General features: G+C 39.6%; 1 protein-coding gene across 2 annotated transcripts in view; it reads left to right on the top strand.

Annotated features, from left to right (window-relative positions):
* Positions 1–1,480: 1,480 nt before the first annotated feature.
* PDZRN4 (PDZ domain containing ring finger 4) overlaps positions 1,481–13,587 on the top strand; it is a 391,395-nt gene continuing 379,288 nt past the window's right edge. The window contains exons 1-3 of one of the 2 annotated variants that reach the window (XM_065932169.1): positions 1,481–2,131; positions 4,508–4,594; positions 7,905–8,012. In XM_065932169.1, coding sequence (XP_065788241.1) covers positions 1,481–2,131; positions 4,508–4,594; positions 7,905–8,012 — 846 coding nt within the window. The remainder of the gene's footprint in view (positions 2,132–4,507; positions 4,595–7,904; positions 8,013–13,587) is intronic. The other variant, XM_065932170.1, reaches the window with a different exon arrangement.

Here is a 13,587-nt window from a genome sequence, read left to right as displayed (position 1 = left end):
GCTACTGAACTACTCTAATGCAATCTCCTCTTTCAAACAGAAAAAGGCTCAGAAAATTCTTATTAGCCTCTACAATTAGCCTTTGCTAATTCTTTAGTTGGTGTCAAGGATTTAAAGGACAAAGTCTGGAGCCTCTATCAGGTGTTTCAACTGATACATTTTGGCACTATATCAAGTACATAATTTTCTGGGAACAGTGAGGAGTCAATCAGTGACTACTTTAGGAAGCTCATCCTAAGTTATGTGGAAGTAACTTCAGGATAAATGGCAGTAAGTGGTGTTATCCTGGCGACTGGAGTGCTTTGCATTCCTAAGGTTCAGAAGATGGGGACGGAAGCTGGGGTGGGAGGGCCTGGAGGCGTCCCTTACTTCATGGGTCCTACAGGCCTGCTTGCAACACACTTTGACGAGTCAAATTGGAGGAAGGGGGCGGTTTGGATCCAAACTGTATTTTCAAGGTAAGGGAAATTGGTCATTAAAATTTTATTTCTGTTATTTCACTGCTTTCTTTCATAATCCTTTCCTTTAATTCTCCTTTTCAGGTGCCCAAATGATCACATTCCCGTTCCCAGTGGTAAAATGCTTGTGGAAGTAGAAGACGGATGGCGTGGTTCTTGAACTTGGAGTCAGACTCTCTGGTAACAGAATCCTAGCGTCCTCCGGCTACAGAGGATCTTGAATGGCGATTCAAATCCTCGCTAAGCGGGAGATGTCCTAAGGCGAGCACCTGGCCATTTCCCGGCCTTTGTTGTCAGTCAACATCCATCCTCTTACACTCACCTGATTTCTGGATCACGATTTCAGAAGCCTGGCTCCGTAGATACTTCAGAGTGATTTCCTTCCGGCGCAGCCACTTAGCGGATGATTTTGTTGTGGATTTGAAAGCACAGAAGCTCATCGACCTCAAACACATTTATTGAAGAACGACTGAATGGCTGGCGATGAAGACTTGGCGGAAAACCCGACAACGGACCTGCTCTCCGGGAGGGACCTTGCATTCTGGTGGGGTTGACGTCTTTCTCAACGCCCGCACTGGGCCGTGCCAGCTCTATCCAAGGACGGCTTGAAGTTCACTATTCGGGCAAAGGGGTCCACAGCTTTCCAACGGACCGCTGTAATCCGACCTCAGCTCTCCTCTGACAAAATCTGAAGTAATATAAACTGCAGAGCAGCGAACAGCGAAGGAGTACGCAGATTGGTGGAGGGGGGAGAGGGAAGAAGAGAAGGAACTGGGGGAACTGGGGAGAGGGGGATCCACTGGAGGTGGCGTCTATTCGCGTCAATACGGCAGAATCAGGGGACCTAGTCGGAGCCAGAAAACTTCAAGCCAAACAAACTCTGAGATCACTCCCCCTCACCCTTCCTCTCCCCTCCGACGAACCGTCGCAGCTAGAGCGCTGTCCCTGTGGTAGCTCGGGGGAGCAGGGGGCTCGGAGAAGGTGGACCCCGCTTTCGTGCCCCCTTCTCCCCCATCCCCACCATGGGCTTTGCCCTGGAGCGCTTCGCCGAATCGGTGGACCCAGACTTCCAGTGCAGAGTGTGCGGCCAGGTGCTGGAGGAGCCCCTGTGCACGCCGTGCGGGCACGTCTTCTGCGCCCGCTGTCTGCTGCCCTGGGCGGCGCGGCGGCGCCGGTGCCCGCTGCAGTGCCGGCCCCTGGCGCCGGGCGAGCTCTACCGGGTGCTGCCTCTGCGCAGCCTCGTCCAGAAGCTGCGGATCCAGTGCGACTACCGCCCCCGCGGCTGCGGCCGCTCCGTGCAGCTGAGCGAGCTGGCGGCGCACGTCGAACGCTGCGACTTCGGCCCTGCCCGCCGCCGCCACCGGGGCAGCGCTTCCCGGCCAGACGGCCCAGGCAGTGGGGACCGGTCGGTGCGGGGGAGCTGCCGCTCAGCGCCCGGGATCCGCCGCGGCGGGGGCGGGGGCGCACGCGGGGGGTCGCCGGGCGTCAGCGGCCGGAGCTGTAGGGCGCCCGGGCCTCGGGTCTGGAGGCGGCGCGAGAAGGCTCTGCTAGCGCAGCTCTGGGAGCTGCGGGGCGAGGTGCGGCTCACCGCCCGCAGGTACCAGGAGAAGTTGGCCCAGTACATGGCTCACGTCCGCAACTTCGTCAGGGACCTGGGTGGCGGCCACGACCCGGTAAGCGCTGCGGGATGGGGCGCCGGGGAATGATCCATCGGGGTGGACAGGGGAACGGTGCTTTCTGGCACTCAAGATTCCTTTGCAAGGTGCCATCCTTCCTCATGCAGTAGGAAGCATCCACCGCTCTGATCATCCAATACTCTTAGCGGTGTTGTGTTTTAGTATTGCAGTCAACGAAGACTCTCCCCTTTCCCTTATACTGGGATTGGAAGAAGTAAACAGCTTCAATTCCAACTTTTCGGTGGAGAAGGAGGAATTAATAAAACTCATTTTCCCACCAGATCCTTGCTCCACATCTTTCACTCTCCTGCCCTAGCCTCTCCTCTTTTTTTTTTTTTTTTCACCTTTGGCCTTTGCCTGAAGCCAGTTTGAGGACGAAAGCCAGGAAACGAGGACCTCTCTGACTCTGCCTCCCCTCTGCGCTGGCGAGCATCCCAGGGCGTCAGTCAGCCTCACACCTTTAGGTCTGAATGACTTGGTTTCTACCAACCCGCCGGTATCGGCCACCTTCTACTCAGCACAGGGACTCCGAGGGATGCGGGAAACCAGGACCACTTGGAGTTAAGAAATGAAGAGATGAGATTTCTTAGACCTACCGGGTTATTTTCATCACCCTAACCTTCCCTAACTAGTCCTTATGTGCTTCCGGATTTCATTACTAGCGGAATGTTGCGCGTGTGAGTGTGAGACTTGGGGAACCAAGTCAGGAGCTCACATCCATCTGCGCTCAGACTAGCCCGATGAGCTCCTGGGCTGTTTCATTTCTTTGTCGAGGCTTCTGGCCTTGAACTGTGTTCCTGGACTGCCCACTTTCCGACCGAATAAACAAGCCTCCTTGCAGCGGCTGGTGAGAAGAGGCCTGTTTATAAAGCTGTTCCTTTTCTGAACGACTTCTGCACAGTGTTTGACATTGTTGGTCGCTGCCATGGTGAGCAGAGATTTAGCAGAACTTACACTCCGTTCAAGGAGCTGTTTTCATTCCCCAGCCTCCTGGGGAGGAGCAACGCAGGAGGACGCCCATCTGGGACTGCTTTGCACTGCCTCCAGCTCAGGGACCAAGTTTAGAAGCTTCTGTCCTTGAACCTAAAAAAGGATAATTGAAGGATGAGGGGCTGCGCTGTATCTAGTCTGATAAACAGAAGTACACCCTTATTAAAAGATTGAATTCTATTACATTTCTTTCTCTATTGTATCTACATCTAGTTAAATTTGTAAAATGGGAAGACCAGAGAGAAGCACAGAATTATGGTCTGTAATGCTGGTTAAGGGTGCAAGGTCTTGGGGAAGCAATGGTTGGTGGAAAAGAGCAACGCTAGGTTATATGACAGAGAAGTCCATGCAACAAGTCAGGCTGTGGTTCTGAGAAGTGAGGAAGAACTGAGTGAGATCTGTATATACTTACCAAACTAAGGGAGATCTGTAGACTACCAAAAGGCTTCTCTATGCTGCTCAGAAATATTTTGCCTCTACCAGTAGGGGCTGCTGTGCACCCTACCTGGGAAAAGCTCCTGAGAAAAAGTGGTGATGATGGCAGCAGTGGTGACGAGGTTTATGGAAATTCATCATTCCAGAGTAATTACCAAACGTATAATTTCCTCGGGTAGTTAATAACATCCATAACCATGAATAAAACTCACAGGCTTGTACTATTTCATCTTATGTTTAAATTGGTCTTTATTAATAAGCAGATACTGTAGATGTAATTTCTATTTGTGTAACTATTATTTGGCCATCAGGAAAGCAATGCATACTACTTTAGTTAACACAAATCCTCTCTCTCTTTTTAAAATTCTGCAAAACCAAATAAAACACCATTTAAAATTAGGATTACTATAACCTACAAGACCCTGTATTTCAATAGCAATCTGAATATTACTGTTGAAAGAAACTTATAAAGAATAGATTATATATATAAAATTTTAAATATCCTTTACATCCCTCAAGACTTTGCAAAGTGAAATTTTTACATAAAATAATTCTTATATTATTTCACAATTTACTTTACTCATCTATAATGGAGAGGAAAAGCACAGATACCTGTAGCACTGAATCAGAAATCTATTTTAAATTACAGTGGGCTCAGAATTAGATGCTACATTAGGATAAAAGCTGCATGTGTAAAAATGCACAGCCATTTAGCCATTTTTGGAAATAGCTATTTTTCTTACATCCATGGTTGTTCCTTCAAATGCATACTTTCAGTTTAAATTTAGGAAGAAATTAATCTTGAGAATTCAGCCATCCTTACCTTTAAAACTTTAAGATTTTCTCTTTTCCAAATTTAATTTTTTTACTTTAAAAAATTTTTTGTAGCATTTGCTTTTTTTCTTTCATATATTTAACTAGTTAGTTATTTTATCCCTTTTCTTCTAGGAAGGAGAACATAAGCCACTCACTATTGTATTAGAAAGAGAAAATGACACTTTGGGATTCAATATTATAGGAGGTCGACCAAATCAGGTAACTGACCTTGTTAATGCATAACTCGTTCCTTGTTTATAAAATAATAGAAGACTTAGCTTTCATTTGTGGATTTTGAGTAAAAAAAAAAAAAAGGTGGTTTATTCTTTAAAATACTGTTTGTCATCAAGTATCAGATTTCTTAATCGCAAATATTACAGTGTAAATATTCCAGGACATGGTGAGACTTTTTTGGGAAAAATAAGACAAAACAACAGTTAACTTTGATACTTAAAAAAAAAAAAAAAGAGTACATTTCACATTTTGTCTACATTGTATAGCCCTGTTGGCAACTTTCTTGAATAAGTCTATTTCACAAAAATGTATAGGCAATTTCTGCTTGATAATCTTAGGTATATTACCTGCTCATAACTCTTATTTATTGTGTCAAATTGATCAATTTTCAGATGCTAACACAGACCAGTAAGTTTATCTCGAATGAATGAAGAGTTAAAATGAGTTGAAATAAGGGATAGTGGTTGTCACAGTTTCATAGAAAATACCCAGGCTTAGAAAATTTATTTGATTTGACATATTTTTGACTCCCCAAATCAAATCCCTTATTTAATTGAATGAATACTTTTTTCTACACTGATGCAATTGTTTTCAAAATGCATGAGTTTATAAACTCATAATAAGTACTGTAGCTGCAAAGTTCTTTCTTATCCTTCAAATACTATATCAGCTTAATTTTCATCCTCTCTAGGAGAGGTGACGAAGGTTTTAAAAAGTCATATTCTTTCAATTTCCCAAATCAGCTGTCGTGAAAGTTTTGTGTCCTGTATTGCAGATGTTGTCCATGGCAACTGAACCTTGTTGGCCATATGCTGTGTTCAGGCCAGGGTGGCAATGATACATTTCCTCCTTTTATTTAGCATTTTGAAAACCTAGCAACTAATGACCGCTACGCTTCTGTTTCTAGAAGCATTCCCTTTTATTATGAAAAGGTAGAAGTCTTCTTAGGATAGCATTTTGGTTTTTTTCTCCTAAGTAATATTTTTATAAATGCTAGTTAGGTGTTTGACATTTAGATAAAACGACATTTTCAAGAGCCTCTTAAAATTCATGTTAAAGAAGGCTAATAAAGGATAAATGATTTTATTTAACCTGCCAGAAAGTAAAATGACATTTAGAATGATATATTATTATAGAATGTTGGGCATTTTCCCTAAATGAGTTATTGGTTTTCTGTGACTCACTAAAATGCTTTCTATGTATGATACTGACTATGTGTTTGAGGTTTAACTTATAATCAGACTCACTGTACCTGGAATCCATTCCAGGAAGCCACTGAAATTTAGAGTTGATCTTTTAGAATTTTACACTTGACTAAGTGGTTTCCCCTGTGAATAGATACAGTCAGAGCTATATTTCCAAATGTGTCCCATTGTGAGGATAAGTTATATTTTTAGAACTATGACCACCACTCAAACCAATGATATAGTGAGGCTGGATATGCTTTTTATTTCCTTTAACTTAGAGTCCTTTTAATTGCTAACCTCTTATAAATGATACATAGAAGCCCACTGTTATCACTTTATACATGGCTTTTCACACAGTTTTCATGTCAGTTCAGTTCAGTTGCTCAGTCGTGTCCAACTCTTTGCAACCCCATGAAGTGCAGCACGCCAGGCTTCCCTGTCCATCACCAACTCCCGGAGTCCACCCAAACCCATGTCCATTGAGTCGGTGATGCTATCCAACCATTTCATCCTCTGTCATCCCCTTCTCCTCCTGCCCTCAATCTTTCCCAGCATCAGGGTCTTTTTAAATGAGTCAGCTCTTCGCATCAGGTGGCCAAAGTATTGGAGTTTCACCTTCAGCATCAGTCCTTCCAGTGAACACCCAGGACTGATCTCCTTTAGGATGGACTGGTTGGATCTCCTTGCAGTCCAAGGGACTCTCAAGAGTCTTTTCCAACACCACAGTTCAAACCATCAATTCTTTGGTACTCGGCTTTCTTTATAGTCCAACTCTCACATCCATACATGACCACTGGAAAAACCATAGCCTTGACCAGATGGACCTTTGTTGGCAAGGTAATGTCTATGCTTTTTAATACGCTGTCTAGGTTGGTCATAACTTTTCTTCCAAGGAGCAAGTGTCTTAATTTCATGACTATAGTCACCATATGCAGTGATTTTGGAACCCAGAAAGATAAAGTTAGCCACTGTTTCCACTATTTCCCCGTCTATTTCCCATGAGGTGATGGGACCAGATGCCATGATCTTAGTTTTCTGAATGTTGAGCTTTAAGCCAACATTTTCACTCTCCTCTTTCACTTTCATCAAGAGACTCATTAGTTCTTTTCACTTTCTGCCATAAGGGTGATGTCATCTGCATATCTGAGGTTACTAATATTTCTCCCGGCAATCTTGATTCCAGCTTGTGCTTCTTCCAGCCCAGCATTTCTCATGATGTACTCTGCATATAAGTTAAATAAGCAGGGTGACAATATACAACCTGACATACTCCTTTCCCTATTTGGAACCAGTCTGTTCCACGTCCAGTTCTAACTGTTGCTTCCTGACCTGCATACAGATTTCTCAAGTGGCAGATCAAATGGTCTGGTATTCCCATCTCTTTCAGAATTTTCCACAGTTTATTGTGATCCACACAGTCAAAGGCTTTGGCATAGTCAATAAAACAGAAATAAATGTTTTTCTGGAACTCTCTTGCTTTTTTGATGATCCAGAGGATTTTGGCAATTTGATCTCTGGTTCCTCTGCCTTTTCAAAAACCAACTTGAACATCTGGAAGTTCTCGATTCACATATTGCTGAAGCCTGGCTTGGAGAATTTTGAGCATTACTTTACTAGCGTGTGAGATGAGTATAATTGTGCGGTAGTTTGAGCATTCTTTGGGATTGCTTTTCTTAGGAATTGGAATGAAAACTGACCTTTTCCAGTCCTGTGGCCACTGCTGAGGTTTCCAAATTTGCTGGCATATTGAGTGCAGCACTTTCACAGCATCATCTTTTAGGATTTGAAATAGCTCAACTGGAATTCCATCACCTCCACTAGCTTTGTTTGTAGTGATGCTTCCGAAGGCACACTTCACATTCCACTCAAAAATAGGAGGTAAATAGATAATTTTGTCAAAGATGTGGGATTCCTTCACTAAAGCTGCCATCTTGATTAATGACTAGTTGGTGTTAAGTAAGTTATAGTTCAATATCAACTCTCTATTTTAGAAAGAGAGTTGCATGTTTAGGGAGGTTTGACAATGTTGCCTTTACTAAATTGTTTTTTTATCTAGCTTAAAATTTCATTCACATCTTTCTCACTGCTAACGGTTTTATTTTTAATAGAATAATCAAGAAGAAACACCAATGGAAGGCATTTATGTTTCAAAAATTTTGAAAAATGGACCTGCTGATAGAGCAGATGGCCTGGAAATTCATGACAAAATCATTGAGGTAAGACAATAATAAAATACAAGTAGGATTTGTGAAAGAATATTTGGACATTTTAAATTTCCAAACGTACTGCTTTTCCTAGGTGTGGTACTTATTAAAGTGTATATCTCACAATAGTATTTAAGTAACGTATTTAATTATTGGATATTTTACAAGAAGAATGAATCACCCAACATTTCTAAATGTGTTAATGAATGTCTCCATTTTAAAAAATTGCCTGTCTCCATGAATTTTAAAGATGATTGTGTCTTTATCTAAAGGGTTAGCTTTTTATGACATCTCAAAAAGTATGATAAATCTCTCCTGAAGAACATTTTTGATGAGTAAATATTACTATCTTTAAACTTGTAATTGGTAAGTTATGTATAGAGTTTGGAATTATTTATAATTCCTTATATAATTGCCTTTTTACCATTTCTTAATTTAATATGGTTATCTTGTTCATATTTTACATGAAAAAAAAGAAGCAGCTTATTTTTCTTATTGCAAAAACTTGTTGGAAACTATTTTTTCTTCTGTATGTTATGTCTGTATTATTTGTATTTAGAGTTGATGAAGTAAACACTTGCAAGTTAGTGAAATTTGAGTTGTGACTATGGAATTTGAGGTCACTGCCATTTACTGACTCAGTGCTTTTGAATTGTTAATGGGTTGCTAAATTGCTTCAGTCTTGTCCCAATCTTTGTGACCCCTTGGACTGCATCCCGCCAGGCTCCTCCGTCCATGGAATTCTCCAGACAAAGATACTGGAGTGGGTTCCCATTTCCTGTTGGATAGTATTATTTGGCTTAACTGAAAATTAGGTTACTTCTATCAATGGAATTATTTCTAATATATTAGTAAAGGCATAAATGGAAATTTGGAACATTTATTTAACTCCACTGTGCTTTTGGAAAAACTCTGTTTTCTAAATTATGTAATCACTATCTTTCTGAGTGTCTGTATAAACTATCTGGATGAAGACTGTTTTTCTTTATTAAACTTTGAATAATGTTTTAGATGTTCGTTCATCATTTGTGCATTAAAAAGTTAAATTTCAAATAATTTGACCAAGGATGACAGTAAAGAGTAGAGAAGAGTCTACAGTTTATGGTTGACTTATTCCATTTAGAAATTAGCTGAGTAGGCATTTTGGGGAAGAGAGAGGAGTTGCCTTTGGCTAAAAAATTGTGGTTTTTATCTAAAGAGGTCTCTTGTATCAAGATTTTCTCTTTCTAGTTTTGTAGCCAAGAAAGTATAGAGCTACTTTCACTGATGTTATCCAGTTTGTCTTGACAATTTGCCTGGTGGAAACATTTACATGCTATAGTATCTAAAGTTAGAATTTGTCTGTTTCTACTCATGTTTGTCCTGTATGATATAAAGGGAAGATAACAAACAAAAAATTGTTCTTATTACTTTCTGCATTATCTTTAAGCATTTAGGTTTTGCCAGTTAAATGAAAAACAAATGCCTACATATGCTACTATTAGAAGTGCTGATGGAACTGGATATGTATGTTCCATTAGCACACGCATTCACATGTACTCATAACAGAAACACATACTCTGGATTTAAAAATGATTTATTCCAACTAGGCAGCAATGTAATGTATGCTTCGTTAATGGTGTATGGAAAAGGAGGAAGAAGAATTTGTCTTTTATACTGTAATATAGCAAATTTGTTAAAAATGTACTGGTTTTGTTAATGTAAAGATGTACATTTATAAAAAGCTATGGTTGATTAATCAGTGCATCTCTATATTTAATATTGTTACTAATACATTTCAAAATAACCTGACTTAAATAATACAAGATAAAAAGCAAAAAGATCAATCATGGGATTGATTGATCAATTATATTGACAACCAATTGATCTAAATTATAATTTATAACCAGCTGCAGTATTATTATTATTTCACCTTGATGTGCATGGATTAGCTGCTAATGACAAGAGCTGGAAATTTGCCTTAGTTCAGTTCAGTTGCTCAGTGTGTGCAACTCTTTCTGACCTCATGGCCAGCAGCATGCTAGGCCTCCCTGTCCATCACCAAATCCCAGAGCTTATTCAGACTCATGTCCCTTGGGTCAGTGATGCCATCTAACCATCTCATCCTCTGTCATCCCCTTATCCCACCTTCATTGTTTCCCAGCACCAGGGTCTTTTCAAATGAGTCAGTTCTTCACATCAGGAGGCCAAAGTATTGGAGTTTCAGCTTCAGCATCTGTCCTTCCAATGAATATTCAGGACTGATTTCCTTTAGGATGGACTGGTTGGACCCTTGCTGTCCAAGGGACTCTTATGAGTCTCCTCAAACACCACAGTTCAAAAACATTCATTCTTCAGCGCTCAGCTTTCTTTATAGTCCAACTCTCACATCCATACATGACTACTGGAAAAACCATAACTTTGACTAGATGGACCTTTGTGGACAAAGTAATGTCTCTGCTTTTTAATATGCTGTCTAAGTTGGCCATTACTTTTCTTCCAAGGAGCAAGTGTCTTTTAATTTCATGGCTGCAATTACCATCTGCAGTGATTTTGGAGCCCAGAAAGATAAAGTCAGCCACTGTTTCTACTGTTTCCCCATCTATTTGCCATGAAATGATGGGACCGGATGCATGATCTTAGTTTTCTGAATGTTGAGCTTTAAGCCAACTTTTTCACTCTCCTTTTTCACTTTCATCAAGAGGCTCTTTAGTTCTTCACTTTCTGCCATAAGGGTGGTATCTGCGTATCTGAGGTTGCTGATATTTCTTCCGGCAATCTTGATTCCAGCTTATGCTTCCTCCAGCCCAGCGTTTCTCATGATGTACTCTGCATATAAGTTATATAAGCAGTGTGACAATATACAGCCTTGACATACCCCTTTCCCTATTTGGAACCAGTTTGTTGTTCCACGTCCAGTTCTAACTGTTGCTTCCTGACCTGCGTACAGATTTCTCAGGAGGCAGGTCAGGTAGTCTGGTATTCCCCTCTCTTTCAGAATTTTCCACAGTTTGTTGTTATCCACACAGTCAAAGGCTTCGGTATAGTCAGTAAAGCAGATGTAGATGTTTTTCTGGAACTCTCTTGAAATTTGCCTCAATGATAGAGATTTATCAATGAATCCTTTATGCCAGAGTACATTGGTATTATGCATATTTTCATTATAGTTCTATAATGAACTCATGTGACTACATTTGCAGTTAAGAAATGCGTTAGGTGCTATATATATTTCTGGAATGTTATCTGTTAAATTGCATGAAGTAGTTTGTAAAGAAGATGATTAGAAATAAATCTCTTATATTTGGTTGCTCAGGGATGCCATCAACTTTTCAGAGTGAAAGATAGTTGTGTGACCTTACTTAATATACATATTTTGATAAGTTTGTTTGTTCTTGTGCATATATATGTGCAGACTATCCCTATGTGTACGTAAGAAAGATATAATTCTTATCAATTATTTTAGCTCATTTGCCATTATAGTACCTGTAAACTTTATGAGAAGCTGATAAGAAATATGTTGATTAATTTAAAATATGCAGACATAAAAAAACAGATTTTTTTTTTTTAAAAAAACACAGATTTTATGTTAGATTAATTTTTATTTTTTGAGTGTGCTCAATGATTTGTTTAGTGAACTAATTTGATAAATTTTTTTTCTCAGTTTTTGAATTTCAAACAGCCATGCTGATTTAAAACTAGGGCAAAAAATAAATTTGTTTACACTATAAAGTACCCAAATACTTCATATAATATAGTACATGTGACTTAATTCCCACAGTCTGACACATTACTAAATGTTTTTAATTCAGTGATATGTGACTTAAATGAAAAATAGAAACTGTTCTATAATTTATTTTTTACTTAAAATATACTAAAAGTATTTTGTCTAGTTAATTACTTAAAGCACTCATTATGACAGGCTTATGAAATAAATTTATAAAATAAATTTTCTTAAATCATTCATTTGAAGAAGTAGATATGTTAAAAGTCTGGTTCTACTGATAGAGAGATTTTGCTAATGATAATAAAAATATTAACTATAACAGTTTTGTTAAAGTTTAACAAAGGCCAAAAACTCCAAAAGTGTGTCTTTAAATATTGTGCATTCCACTGAAGTTGAATTCAAGAAATATAAAAGAAAAGTTATAGTCATGAGATAAATCCACGCTGTATTTTTCACATAATGAAGGGCAAATTTAGTTTTGAAGCTAGTCACCATGAGCAATCATGTTTACCAGTTTATAGATGTTTACAAATCCACATTTGTTAAAATATTCATGTGTGTAGATTCAGAATAGACATTACAACAACAGTTGTAATATGTCAGTTACAATATTAGGTGTCAAAGTATCACTGGAGATTGAAAACGTAGAAGATATTGTTAAAGACATTTTGAAACATCACAGAAATTCACATAGACCAGGAATTCACCAGAGTGTACATCTGAATAAAAGCATCTTTTGCATGCTGTTTTTCACCCTTTCAAGGCTCAAAGGACCACAGAAGATCCCTGTTACTATCAAAGGCTTTGGCACACTTCTATGCTGGCAATACCAATACAGTTTTTATCATCCTCTTAGGATGCCTGAGGGTATGTGAGAGGGAGCTGATAGTCAAAGTTCACTGCTGCTGTCAGAAACTACCCTATTATTTCTGTGATGCTGGTGGTGGGTTACACAACTATAACCCCTGAGTGAGAAAGTGACTAGAGAGGGGATACTCATTCATGGCTCTTCACATTTTGTTCTCCCCTACTCATTCCCCTGACTCCAAGCCAATACTTTGAGATTGTGACAGGGAAGTCCACCCTTCTTTCAGTTTCTGGAGACTAGGATGCAGGGGTGAAGTGCTGTGAAGTCTTTGAGGACAGTTGGGAGCAGAAAGCAGAGTTTTTTTTAGTGTATATATTAAAATATCTTCTATTTAGTTTGGAATCCATTGTGAAATGCTGCACACAAGACTTCTCCATTTACTTTAGAAAGAATTCCAGCATGGAATCATGTCAGTATAGCACTTTCTAGAAAGCGCTGTATTTAGTACTAGCAGAAAGAACTTTACAAATGCAGTGACTCTACAAGAACTTATTATCTCTTCCAGACTGCCAACTACACTTTGTTTTAGTTCTTCAGTGTTAGATATTCTGCATTCTCTGTTACTACTTTCTCTTCCACTAAAGTAAATATCTTTGGTGGCTATCATGTTTATTTGCCCAAGGCTCTGCATAGTTTGGTTGTGGCTGTTAACGCAGGAAATTTAAATGCAGATTAGAGCTAAACATTCAGGAATGCTTCTGAATCAGATCTTCAGTGCAGTACCCCTGTGTCTACCTGATGGCATAGTGTAACTTACTGCATCATAAAGCAACCATGCTAATTTGTGTATGCATAAGAAGTATTTATGGTTTTGTAGGTCACTGGTGGGGAATTAGAATTTTTGACAAATTGCTATTTAATTCAAACATACTACAGAATTCATCAATAAAATATTATCATCCTCCCACGTTCTTAGAGTGTATTTTAACATTGACTGATTGTCTGAAAGCATTAGGAGAGAAATAAAGCAATCTTGTTAGTGCAAGTAAAGAAGTACATCGTAATGAGTTTTAAAA

This window comes from Muntiacus reevesi, chromosome 4 (assembly GCF_963930625.1).
Source record: "Muntiacus reevesi chromosome 4, mMunRee1.1, whole genome shotgun sequence".
NCBI lineage: Eukaryota > Metazoa > Chordata > Mammalia > Artiodactyla > Cervidae > Muntiacus > Muntiacus reevesi.
The sequence above is the reverse complement of the archived record's forward strand: the minus strand, read 5'-3'. Positions and strand labels throughout refer to the sequence as shown.